The sequence below is a fragment of the Cynocephalus volans genome, chromosome 3 (genome assembly GCF_027409185.1).
Source record: "Cynocephalus volans isolate mCynVol1 chromosome 3, mCynVol1.pri, whole genome shotgun sequence".
In the NCBI taxonomy this organism is placed as follows: domain Eukaryota; kingdom Metazoa; phylum Chordata; class Mammalia; order Dermoptera; family Cynocephalidae; genus Cynocephalus; species Cynocephalus volans.
In genome coordinates this window covers 34,951,508-34,965,356 of record NC_084462.1, presented here as the reverse complement: position 1 = coordinate 34,965,356, position 13,849 = coordinate 34,951,508, and the positions used below count along the sequence as shown (strand labels likewise).

The 13,849-nt window shown below is 40.3% G+C and overlaps 1 protein-coding gene across 4 annotated transcripts in view; it reads right to left on the bottom strand.

Annotated features, from left to right (window-relative positions):
- The window catches only part of HERC2 (HECT and RLD domain containing E3 ubiquitin protein ligase 2), a 239,052-nt gene that overhangs the window by 141,039 nt on the left and 84,164 nt on the right, over window positions 1-13,849 (bottom strand). For 3 of the 4 annotated variants that reach the window (XM_063091718.1, XM_063091721.1, XM_063091720.1), the window contains exons 18-23: window positions 12,106-12,334; window positions 11,885-12,009; window positions 10,631-10,809; window positions 5,330-5,514; window positions 3,965-4,120; window positions 3,105-3,290 (exon numbers count right to left, since the gene is read on the bottom strand). In XM_063091718.1, coding sequence (XP_062947788.1) covers window positions 3,105-3,290; window positions 3,965-4,120; window positions 5,330-5,514; window positions 10,631-10,809; window positions 11,885-12,009; window positions 12,106-12,334 — 1,060 coding nt within the window. The remainder of the gene's footprint in view (window positions 1-3,104; window positions 3,291-3,964; window positions 4,121-5,329; window positions 5,515-10,630; window positions 10,810-11,884; window positions 12,010-12,105; window positions 12,335-13,849) is intronic. The other variant, XM_063091719.1, reaches the window with a different exon arrangement.

Genomic DNA, 13,849 nt, shown 5'->3' with positions numbered 1-13,849 from the left:
ACCTTAAACCACAGGGCTGTGGCCATGCTAACACTACATTTGCTTTATTAGTGTTGGTATCCTCCACAAGCAAACAGAATGGTGGTTGTCAGGGGCTGGGGAAGGGGTAGGGACAATGTGGAGTTAGTGTTTAAAGGGTAGAATTTCAGCAGGGGAAAATAAAGTTCTAGAGATGGATAGTGGAGATGGTTGCACAACAATGTGAATGTACTTAATGTCACTGAATTGTACATGTAAAAGTGGTTAAAATGGCAAATATTATGGTATGTATGTTTTACCACACACACACAAAATTTGGGCTCCTACTCCACACCCCTGTTCATTTGAAGATTGTTCACAAAGGAAACTACAGACCAAGATGTTTATATGGCCAGTGCTACCAGTCTTATACACATACTTCTGAGAAAACAAGAGGAAAGAACATTCTCCAACTCGTTCTATGAAACTAGCACAACCTTGGTTACCAAAATCTGGATGTCTATTATGTTTTCCTACTACCTGATCCACCAGCTAGTTGCACCCCTGACTAGCTAACATTCTTGGGCAGATAGACTGTAAACAGAAATTAAATGCGACTACATGGGAGCTGCCCTTTTCCTGAATTACAGCTTTTTTGTTAGCGCAGGGATAGTAGTTATCAATAACTTGTACAGTATTGCAATAAAAGAAAATTATATACCATAGGAAAAAAAATACAAGAAAAATGACAAACACAGATGTATGAAAATGGCATACATAGATGCGAAATTGTTTTAAAAAATAGCAAACCAACACCAGCAGTGTGTATTAATATGACCAATATATTATGACCAAGGTAGTTTTAATCCAGAAATGGAAAGCTGATTTAGGATTTTAAAAGTCAATAATTCATACATTAATAGAAAAAAGGAAAAATTATATGATCAAGAAATGCAGAAAAAGCATTTGATAAAATTTAATATCCAATCATAATAAAAACCTCAAGCCACAGCAGACATAGAAGGAAACATCCTTATTATTCAAAAATATCTACAAAGAGAATCCTATAACAAACATACTGCACGTGATAAATATGGATAGCTTTTCCTCTGCTACTAGGAACAAGATAATGACACACACTGTCACCATTTCTACTCAACAATACACTAGAGGTCTTGGCAAGTGCAATCAGTCAACAGAGAAAAAGCTGTAAGATCACAACAGACACAGGTACAATCACTTGATTTACACAAAGATCACTCCAGAAGAGTGAACAAGGACAGTCCTTACGCCCAAAAGTGCTGGCACAATGACCCTATGGACAAAATGCTATGGGGAAAAAGAAATATAAAACCTCTACCTCATAACAAACAAAAATCAATTCCAAGTGTACTGTAGCTCTAAATGTGAAAGTTAATACAATAAAAGTTTCAAAATGCAATATGAAAGAAAATTTGAGTAGGAAAAAGATTTAAGGCACAAAAATGAACAACCATAAAAAATTAGCAAATTAGATTTTATTAATATTAACTTCTGTTCATCAGAAAACACTATTAAGAGACTGTACAGGCCAGAATGAGAGAAAAATATCTACAAGATCTGTATCTCAAATATACAAACATCCTCATGAATTATTAAAAAAAAGAAAGAAAGACAACCTGATAGAAAACTGGGTACAAGGCTTGAACTGGCACTTCAGAAAAGAGAATATCTAACTGGTTAATGCACATATGAAAAGATATTAACCTCCTAAATAATCAGGAAAATGCTCTTTGAGATACCAGTGTACACCACCAATGTGTCTAAAACAGGAAGCTCTGAGAGTGCCAGGTACTGGTGAGGAGGTGGAACAGCAGGAGCTGCCACACTGTGCCATGCAGATGGACATCAGCACAATCACTATGGAAAACTGACATTCTTCATTAAATCATCTTCTACAAATCAGCAATTCCCCCAAGAAACAGATATAAGAATGCTTAAACCAATATTATTTACTATAACCTAAACCTGGAAACAACTTACATTTCCATCAACAAGTAGAATGAATAAATTGTGGTATATTCAAACAACGGTATACTATATAAAGCAACAAAAATGAAAGAAAATAACAGAATGAACCTCAGAAACCTCATGTTGAGGGAAAGAAGCCAGACACCAAAGGGTACATACTATTTAATTCCACTTACATGAAGTTCAAGAACAGACAAAATTATAACTATGTTGTTTAGGGACACATGCTTAGATGATAAAATGATCATAAGAACTAAGGGAGTGACAGCCACCCAGCCCAGGGAGGGGCACCTATCAGGGAGACAGAGGCAGTGTTGGGAGGGTCCTACCATGTTCCATTTCTTAGCCTAGATGGCATGACACAGTTTTCTGTCTTCTGTCACAGAGCTCCTTTGCATACTTTGTGTATGTGTTATAAAATGAATAAACTGCTGATCAAATTAAATGCCCTCAACCATGTTTAGTATAGAGACAAAAATAACAAATAACCATTTATGTGTACTCCTAAACAAATATAGACAGATGGTGCTGAAAATACTAACTGTATTAAAAAATAAGAAACTATGTTCGAGAGCCTAAGGCTATTTCCTCAGAAGGATTGCTACCTCCTGTTTTAAGCTCCTGTCTTATAAAGATGATGGTCTAAAATGGGAGAAGAAAAAGCCCACCTAGCTGCATATAAAACTTCACCACAACCCTGATTAATTCTGAGTCCAGAACACCAGAGCCATACAGAGCCTGGTGACTTAACTTTGAAAAGACATTTCACTTCAGTTTGGTGTGCACTACAGACAGTACCTTCCATACAGTACCACCTCAACAGCACCTTCTGTAGACACCTACGAAGGGTTTTCCAGCATTTTTCAAATAGCCCATTTCCCAGCAAAGGGTTTTCCAGCATTTTTAAAATAGCCCATTTCAGCATTTAACGATTACTGATACAAAATCTTTGTTAACTATAACCCAAATCTCTTCTGATTTGGATTATCTTCATTTTCCACTTAAACTACCATCAGTGGAAATGGCAAATAATTGATCTTCCTTCATAAAGTATTCTTTCAAATGGAAAGGCAAGAATACGTTAGACAAGGACAAAACCCTCCTCAGTGAAAGTCCTTTAAGTTAAGATGCCATACCCATTATGCCAGGCCAGGCTAATTCTTCATGATCATCCCGCTCCTTTCCTGGTGCAAGGTGGTTGAAGCGATCCAGGTGTTCTAACAGGCCACCCAGCAGAGGCACAGCCCCGGCCTCCTGCATGACAGCAGCATTCTTACTGAGCAGAAGCACTACAGACACTATCAGCTCTGGAAGAAGAACACCTACAGTTGAAAAGAGGGGAAAAAAATACATCATATCCTCCAAATCACTTTGTAACCTGGATCTATGCTTAAATTCTGATAAGTCACAAAAATAAGTAATGCTTGTCCTTTAGCATATTTCTACAGGATTATTTTATCTTTTATTTTGAAAGAGACAGGTATAGCTATCAATACAACCCTTTGAGTTCCAAAAATATTTCTCAAAAACACTGTGTTTCAAATGCAGAACTATACAAAGAGAACATCTTATATCTCTCTATATATAGTCTTTTATTCAGAAAACTAAATGTTTACCACTATGTTTACCATCAGAAAAAAAGCACTCAAATATAATGCTCTAACATCATAAAATTAACTTTAAAAAATACTGTGTGATATTGGAATTTACTAAGATCCTGAAAGGGGTAACTAATTTTTATGCTGTCAAAATAAAATTAGACAATTACTACTGACCTCATTATTACAGTGTTAATAATGGTGGTATAAATATAAAGAATCATACCAATTAGTTTAACAACAGAATTGTCAGTAACTAAAAAACAAAAAAAAAGAAAGGGCAAGATAGAAAATGTATAGAATAAATGTAGGCAGCTTTACCAGGAAAGGACACATTTTAGCTTTCATCAACCTCCTAAAATAAACATGTGTCCACAGGCAATAAACAAGAAAGGTACCGGTGAAGTCCCCTTCCACAATGCAGGACACCTCTGCAAAGTGCCGCCAGCTGGCAGATGCGACGCTAGCTGCCACAGGCAGTATGTCTCCAATGTGTGTGCACAGAAGGGCCGTGTACTTCTTCAGCAAGGAACCAACACCCAGTAGCTCAGGACCTTGAAGAAAGATTTGGAAAATTTCAGTTTCACTTTTAAAAATTTACTCTATAAACAAACTGAACAGCTCCACTATTCCACTCTCATCTACACATCTTTAACCAATAATAATTTACTCAAACAGGAGCCTATTAATGCTTAGTCCTTGGATCTTTTTATATTGTGTAACTTGAGGGACAGTGAATTTAATTATGTTGACTTTTATACCCTGCACTACATTGTACCTACAAACTTTGGGTATATAAATACTAAAGTCACAATTTATAAATTTTTAAAATTTTACATTCACTACACAAGCATTTGTTTTGTTGAACCTTGTAAATTATTCCCAATGAGCAAAAGCTAGGCAATCTTTAGTCTCATATAATCTTCAACTTTTCTGACTACGTGGTTCTTAATAGCTTTTCAGTCCTTATGACTTTATGTCTTCGAGATGGTCACCTCTTTTAGACTATAAATTCCCCTATTAGAACCTGGGAGTTTCCATCATTGACAAGTGCTTAACTCTTTTCAGGAAGTAACTATGATACTTTAGGGGAAAAAAAAAAAAACTGGCTATAAAAATACTCCTTGGTAGAGAAAGCTCCATCACAGAAAGCCAGCCACTACCTTGGGTACTTGTGGAAAAGCACCATTTACTCTACATCATGCACAGCGCTGAGCACTTACACACTATCCTATTTTAAATCTCACAGGCACCCTCAGGGATTATTCCAACTCTGTGGATGACAAATCTTTGGCCCCAGGAGACTTAGTCCAATGTCTAACAGCTACTAATCAGAGCTATAACTGAAACCCAGTCTTCCTCAAACAACAATTTCTCCCACTACACCCACCTGGTTTCCCAATATGACATACTGATAGTCTGTCACTGTTTAGTACTCACATCATGGTTAGTCTCCAGTGTTCCATAACTAACACATGGAAAAAAATCTGATAAATCTTCTGTAAGACTGAACTGAACATAAAGTATATTATTTCTGATGTCTAAAGAATTTAAACGTTAAAACAATGAAATTTAAAGTATTAATGAGTCTAATACAGAAATATTTGACTAAAAAACAGTAGATGCAAAATGAAGCCCCCCAAATCAGTGCATTTAACAGTATATGAACTACACATCTGGGCATACAGGGTAGACACATTAAAAAGCCTAAATAAAAAAGCCCCAGATACATACAAGACACTTTCACATTTTAAGCAACTTACTAGAAATATCTGAGGTCTGACCAATACTTTCTCCTGGATAAAGTTTACTGATAAGTAAACGCTGAAAACGCAGTAACAAATCCAGGGATGCAGATCTTTCACGACTATGTTGCTCAAAGTCCAGACATGATGAAATCCGACGAGCAACATCTTTCAATCTGGCTACAGTCTGAGAAGCAATGTTTCTACACAAGGGAAAAGAAGATTGCAAAATTAAACAAGTTATCTCTGTTAAAAAGAAAAAAGGTAGGGGGTAAATCATGATATAAACTAATACCAGAAACACAGATCATACAAGCAGGTGACCTGCAGCTGGCTTTCCTCCCCAAATGCTTGTCACGTGTATCTGCAACAAGCACAACCGCAATCAAAACTGAGCAGAGGAGCACAGAAGACTTTGAGACATCATGATGCCTGTTTGCTATAAAAATGTGCTCCTATGCAGCTGCGTGGAATAGTCCAAAATGACAGAGAATCTTGCTTTAAAAAGAATACTTCTGTACAAACCTTTGGAAGGAAAAACAACGTCATTATTTGTTGTCCAAAGCTGCATTTCAAATATAAACATGATACGAGTCTTAAAGACAAGACTTGCCTGCATTGCTACTTTCAGCACCTACTCCAGAGCTGCAGCAGGGTGGGCAGTGAGGCGGTTACCCAGGGCTCAGAGAGTACAGGAAGGAACACCAAAGTAGTTACAAATAGCACAAGTCAGGATAACAGGTGCCCAAAGAACACAGCAGCAAGGAGGGAACAGAGGCTCCAATCGCATCGGCATGACGTGACCTGAGCCATAAACCATCAGTGGATTCGGATAAAGGAGAAGAAATGTGAGTTCCTGGAAGGTGCATTTAGAAGAGCACTGAGCGTTTCTGGTTCCATGACCAGAGTGCAGAGGAACAAGGAAGCTGGGAGGAAACATTGCAGGTAACAGAGTGCCAGGCTGGTGGTACTGCACTTTCCAACACTGAGCCAACGAAATTATAAAAGGAAAACGACATCTTGTTTGTGTTTGAGGAAGCTAACTCTTACACCAGCATGAAAGCAGACTAGAGTAGACAGGCTGCTAAGACCCTGGCACACAGGAACAGTTCCAGATGCAGGAGAACCACGCCTGATCACTGTCACTGAGAATAGAAAGGACAGAGTAGGCTATTGGAGGTAGAAAGTCGGCAGAGAGGTGGGGAAAAGCCAAGGCAGGACCTGGTTCCAGACCCATCCCACAGCCCTGTCCCCTCCAGGAGTGTTGGTGCCACCACTGAAAGGCCAGCCAGGGGGGTAGGGGGGTGGGGGATCTCTGCACAACACCACAGCCAAGTACATGACTTTGGCCCCACTTCTTAGATTCCTGATGTGGCAGCAGGTTTGTTGAGAACAACTGGCAATCCCATCAGGAAACTACCAGCAACGTGAACAAGCACAGGTGTCACAGGGGGCTGATGGCTGGGAGCCCCGCAGCAACCCCACTGGCATCCATATACTGGCTGAGAAGGAGGAGTGAGGAGTACAGGGCCAGCGTGCCATGTCACACCCTTGTCACACACTACACAGAGGAGCACAATGGGTCCTCCACCACCACTTAGACTCACCTTTCAGCTGTGCTACCTGATAACCTGCACTACCTGATAATCTGCCCTTCTAACAACATGGAGACAGAACAAACCTCCCTAGAATATGGCATTTATGCTACACCTGAAGGAGCAAAAAACAGTAAAATACAATAAAATGTTAACTCATTTCCTTAACATAAAATCCAGAACCAAAATCAAAATGTGTAATTCTGATGGGGTTCACTAATTACAAAGAACTCATAGCTTTTTATTTTCAAATATAAATGGTATCCTGTTTGCTCCTTGCCAGCATAAGACTGAAGAGTTACTCTCAAACCTGTTTCACAGCTTATTCTCGGCAAGCAGCAATTTCTTCAATCCAAGTTTTCCAAGGAATAAAGGACATGAAATGTCTCCAAAATCTTTTACATCTTTAGACTATTTTTCAACAACTGCATCAGCCAAGCTGACACATCAAAGTATCTTTTGATCACCAACATTTAAGGTAAGTAAATAATGTCTATCCATGCAAGGAGAGGGGCACATTGTCTACGCTTATGAAAACAGCCTGAATTATAAATGTTTGGTTAGTGAAAAGCTATAAATCCATTTTTCTTTTTCTATTTTCCAAAATTTTTGTGAGGCAATATTTATTTCTATGCTGAAGTTTTTGTTTCATATTTTTAAAATAGGTACATCTTTATTATAAATCTGCTGTGAAACCAATGTGCCATACAGGACCAACAAGACACACTCAGTACAGAGGAAGACACAGGAGTGACCTGAGCGTCGGGCCCAGAGCAGTAAGGTCCAACAGAAGCGGGGCCCCAGCGAGCCACCTAGTCACCTGAACTCTTCCCAACACATTGAAAATATTACCATTTCAACATGAAACCAATATAAAAAGAATTATTGAGATATTTCACATTGACATCAAAAGCCATTATGTATCTTACATATGTAGTGATTTAGTGCTCAATTCGGACGGTTAAATTTTCAATCAAAGATACTTTATCTGCACTTAGACTCATAAAAAGTACAATTAAAAAAGTAGATTCAGGTCAAGATGGCAGAATAGACAGTCTCCAGCATCACACTCTCCCACAAACCAACCAATTTACAACTGTTAAAAAGCAAAGACAGCCAAGCCGGGCCTGCTAGCGCTCAGGGGAAGAGGAGGAGAGACCTATGGAGTTTGTGAAGGCAGGAGAAGACGCGATGAAAGAAAGAAGGGACAGCTCTCAAAATTTCAAGTCTTGGCTGCTTCAAGTCTGGCCCTGGTGAGCACATGGAGCAGGAGCTTGCAAAAGCCACAGCTGTGCGCTTTCTATGAAGTTGCTTGGAGGCAGCAGGGGAGAAGAGGGCCCTGGTGGACCCTCACAGGACTGAGGGGCCACAGACAACTGATCTGCCCTCCAGTCAGCACAGGCCCACTCAGTGGAGAATGGTCAGGAATATAGAATTGCATGGGGTGCAGTTTTCTGAAAAGACTCAGGCCGAGACCAGAGTCTCTATACGACCCAGGTATACCGGACCTCACAAGCCCTGGAAGGGCTTACAAGGTCAACAATTAAAAACTGGGCTGCACAAAAAGCCTTCCCCAGGGAATCAGCAGCAAAGCAGCAATTTAGCTCAACCACAGGGCTCAAGTGCTGGTCCCCACAGGAAGTTCCTCCATTTTACAAGTAAGCAAAGGACAACAAATTAATTCCAGTGCAGAGTTTAAGTGCTGGGAACAGCAACTAATCCAACACAGAACTGAAAGAAAAAAAAAAAAACCCACATATCAGAGACAAAGTATGATATTAACCAGAACAGGTCTGACACCACCAAAACACACCTATAAAACCTAGAAGGACTGGAAGTCCCCTGGGCTCCCAAGCCAGGGCAGTGGGGGGCTGAGGACCTCAGCCTCGCCCCCTGCAGCCCAACACCCACAACTAGCCCAGCAACAACTACCAAGTCACTACAGGAAGCGCCCTGGTATCCCAAGCTGGGGCAGTGGGGAGCCAATAGCCTTAGCCACGTCCCCCTGACATCTGCAACCAGCCCAGTGACAACCACCCAGCTGCCACAGGAAGTGCCCTGGGCTCCCCTTCAGGAATGAAGGGGGTACCACAGGCCTCAACCAAGCCCCCTCTCCTTCCTACTCTTCCCACCCTATTTCCTTCCCCCATCCCCTCTCCCCCTCTCCCTCTCCCTCAACGGCTCTGCAACATCTTAGAATGTAAAAAAATAATAATAAATAAATAAATTTTTTAAAAAATAAAAAGTAGATTCAGAAAATCAAATTATTCCAATCACACTTAAAAGTTTTCTAATAACTAAATCAGGCATATAAGCAGATAAAATATTCAGTGTCTCAGTTACACTGAACACATTTCGAGTGCTAATCAGCAAACTGTGATGAGTGATAGCCAGACTAGACAGCACAGGTAACACAGACCAGGCTCTCCATGCCAAAGGAGCAGCCTGCACAGGCGTGAGGTGAGGAAAACTGGTCCCTGAACCTTAGAGCAAGCGTAAAGGGAACACGGGTTTCAGGGAGTGAATGATTCATTACCAAAGGTGGTGTCAGCGGTCTGTGCACTAAACATCACAAGACCCCCTGCATCTGGATCACAAGACCTCTGGTGAATGATGTTATCAACTTATTTTTCGTTAGCTGTTTTCTTTAAATTATTTTAGTAATAGAGGTTTTACTTGAACTAGTCGATTCTTTGAAGGCTATTACCTCAACTATTTGTTGTTATGTGCAATACTATTTGTACTGTTTGAATAAAAAATAGAAAAGAAAAGAAAAAAGGCATAAATCTTTACTGCAGATTTTTCATTGCAAACTTTAGACATTGTGATTCACTGAAATCATTTTTCTCCTATCAAATATGTACCTTTTCTTCATACTGGTATTTTTTTCTTTTTTTTCGTCTTTTTGTGACCGGCCGCACCGTGCTCAGCCAGTGAGCACACCGGCCATCCTTATATAGGATCCGAACCCACGGCGGGAGCGCTGTTGCTCTCCCGAGTGCGCCACGGGGTCGGCCCCATACTGGTATTTTTTCAATAGTAATGTCACCTTTGTACTGAGAAAAGTTTTCATTGTTATTTTCAGAAAGACTTTTTGCTATGAAAAAAATTAAACATATTTACATATTTTTCATTTTAAAAAACCCAAACAAACATAGCTTTTGCTATATAAACATCACCTAAACCCAGAGAACTACAGCTGTGACCCACTGTAGACGTCTGATTCTTTGCTGCATGCAACTTGCCTGTAGGGAAGTCATCCCTATAATAAACACCTTTGTATACCACACAAACTTAGATTTGCCTGCTTCCTTCTCAGTTCAGAAGGCATTATACTTTAATTCCCTCCTCAATATATTATATATGTAAATCTGTGATATACAGAATGAAGCAATAATTCAACCAGTTTGAAAAAAAAACCTTACTACAATGATCTTCATTTGCACCTGCCTGTTTATTAATGAGGACAAGAATCTTTTTACATGTTTACTGCACACTACAATTTCTCTTCTGTGAAAATGTCAAATATCTCCTCATACACTCCAAACTCTCCTCTCATCCATATTTAAGAGTCTGCTCTTTACCCTAAAACCTATCCTATGTAATTTTCAGAGTATCTTTCAAAAGCCAAACACATTTTTGAGGGCCTAGTGCTAGATTTCACTATCTAAATATGAAAATCAACAATTACCTATTAAAATATAGTACGATTAATATTATTTACCTAAGAAGCTGTTGTATGAGCTGAACCAGAGGCAAACACTGTTTTCCAGAAGACTCATAGATCCCCGTATTAATAAGGTCTTTGTCCAATGGAGTCCTACTTCTATGAAATGTTGAGGCATTTGCTTCCTGTTCATCAATTTCTTTTTCCTTCTGTGCTTCTTTTTTAGCTTCAATATCCTGTAGTTCATAAAACAGAAATTGGTTACCAGTGATCTCAATAGCAGGTGTGACGGCAGGCTAGACTGAGCCCTGCCCCACAGCCCTGTTGTTCCAGCTATTGCGTGCTAACACACATGCTTGATGACACTGACCCACACACCCCCTGTCAGAAACCCCACTGCTCACTTGCTCAGTTTCTAAACAGACTATTCTTCCTATGAACCCACCAATGTCCACACTGCCACTGCTGATGGTCTCCAGCCTCCTTCTGTGAAGTCCCTAAAATCTTTACCTCTGCTACTGGCTCTCACAAACATCCAATGTGATCTGCCCCATACGTGCAGTCTATCTGCTTTGAAAAGACAGGAAAGAGCTAGAACTCTCACACATGCTGGTTAAAATGTAAATGGCAAAGCCAATTTGGGAACTATAAACACACTCACCCTAGAACCCAGCAAATTCTACTCCAATGTATTTACCCAATGGAAAAATACATGCTCACTAAAGGACTTGTACATAGCATGATCATAGCAGCTCTATATAGTCAAAACCCGGAGATGACCAAATGTCCTTCAATAACAGAATAAACAAATAGTGCTATAAGCATAAAAGGAATACTTCTCAATAATAAAAATAAAGTAGCAATACATGCAACAATGTTGATGAATCTGGAAATCACCATCCAACACAAAAGAAAGCAGACATAAAAGAGGACATTCAGAGCAGGAAAAATTCATCTAATCAGAGAGGCAGGGGAATGTCATGACTGCCATTACAAAGGGGCACAAGGACCTTTCTGGGTGATGGAAAAGATCTAAATGATGAATGAGGTATCTCTAATTAACTGTAACAGACACTTAAAGTGGGAGCATTCTATCACACTCAATACCTCGTTTTTTTTTATTAGTACAATAAAAGATATTTAATTTGAAAAAAATATTTGGATGTGACTAAAAGTTTTATGTATTAGTTTTTTCAATAATTCTGGCAATAGGTCGTTATTTCCTCACATGTATGAGTACAGTGTTTTCAATCCCAGATCACCGCTAGGTAAAACCACCCCATCAGCTCACATGCACTCCTAGGACCATACCTGGATTTCTGCAGTAATGGCTGCATTTAAGGCTGACTCTAACCCTCCATCAGCCATCAAACTGCCCACCAGGAGATCAATCATGAATCTACGACCCGGACTTATGTTCACTTCATTGCCTGAAACTAGAACAGGAAAATTGTATTTGCCAATCTGAGTGAAATGCCATCCCCTCCCAGCACCCACAGCTACACCCATACCCATTCCTCGCCAAAGCCCACCTGCGCAGGGCAGGAGAGCAGACAGCGCCCGGGCCCGCTCCTCAGCAGTGGGCAGCAGCACAGACCAGCCGCTTTGCAGCACGGCCTGGGCGGCTGATTGCACAGTGCTCAGCACCCCCGCACTGCTGGCCAGGGTCACCACAGTCTGCTTCAGGCTGTTCAGGAGGATGCTGCCCAGACCTAAACCAAGGAATTCCGGGTCAACTTGGTGACTAATGGCAGCATGCAACTGAAAGAAGAAAAACAGTTTTCACTTAGAACCCCTTTAAATAAGTGAATTTCAAAATATTATTAAAGACAATAAAACTCAATTTAAAGTATTATTTAAATAAATAAAATAACTTCTCAGTATATATATTTTTAAAAACTGGACTTAAGAAATCTTACCCACAATAGTTGAGAATCCATTGTAAGGTATTTTATAAGAGGATTTTTTTTTACCCCAGCTATGTATATGTATATGGAAAATCTCAAGATCAACAGAGAGAACTAAACAATGTAGAAGCAACCTCCACCTCACCCCCCAAAATCTGCACCAAACAGAGAAACAATGGATATAATATAACCACAAAGCTGTTAAAAATTAGATAGCAAAATTGAGAGTATGCAAGGAAGCTCCTCAAGGGCAAAACTAAACTCAGACGCACACAGCAGGAGCCAAGATGTTCTGTGTTCAGAAAGCAGAGCACAGTCTTTGGGCTTCAAGCGAACTTCCACACAGGAACAGGAGTGGCCCCCAAACTGCCCACAATAACCCACTGAACCTGTGCTTCCTGCAAAAGGCTGGGAGCCGCTCAGGACAGGATCACCTACCTGCTAGCCAACCACAGCCAGAGAGCATCACACTGCCCACACCAGGCTTTGGGTAGAAAGAAACCCCACAAGAAATAAGAGACCCAGCCTGTCTTGTGAGTGGATGTGAAATCAAATGTATACTCCCTAGGTACAGATACCACAAATCAAGAGACAAACATCAAAATTTATCTAGAGCCTGTGAAGCTCACAGGACCCCAGAGAGGCAAATGTAAAACTGTCCTCTGGAGACACCCTGACAGCAAAGGGCAAAGGGATACCCCTAGAAAAGCTTTTCCTAAAGGTGTCCTCAGAGTCAAAAGGGTCGGGCACTCTCTGTTAAAAGCCACCATGAGGAAGAATAACAGACAGAGTAAGAAGAAAAACATGCCCCAAGAGAAGGCAGCAATAAAAAAATTGAAATGAATCCACAAAATAAGTATATGAAAAATGTTCTTAGAGGTCAAGGAAGGAACAGAATCCAGAAGATGAGAATATAATGAGCAAAATGAAAGCCTTGAAAAAGACCAAATTCTAGAACTACGAAAAACCATTTTGGAAACAAAACCCTCTAGACAGAAGTGTGCAGAGCCTGGCCAAGGCTCTAAGCTGGAGCTGCCAGCCACATGGAGCCCGATGCCCTTCCCTGTCTGTGTAACACAGACCAAGGCTCCCACCTCTCACAGGGCCGCTACATGGATTTGATGAGTTAACATTTGCTAAGCGTTTTTGTAGGGAAAGTAAAAGAAAATGGTCAGGGCTTCGTCAGATGTTCAGAATTTTGCCGAACATTTGATATAAATATGGACCTGTGCCCAGCTGTTCCTTGGTTATTGTCTAAGGTAACTGCACATGTGCACTCAGGTGTTCCTGGATTGTCTAATTCACACCCAGGTATCCTGGGTTATCAGACTTGAGTATAAAGGACGAGTGGCTCTGATCCATGGTGCCT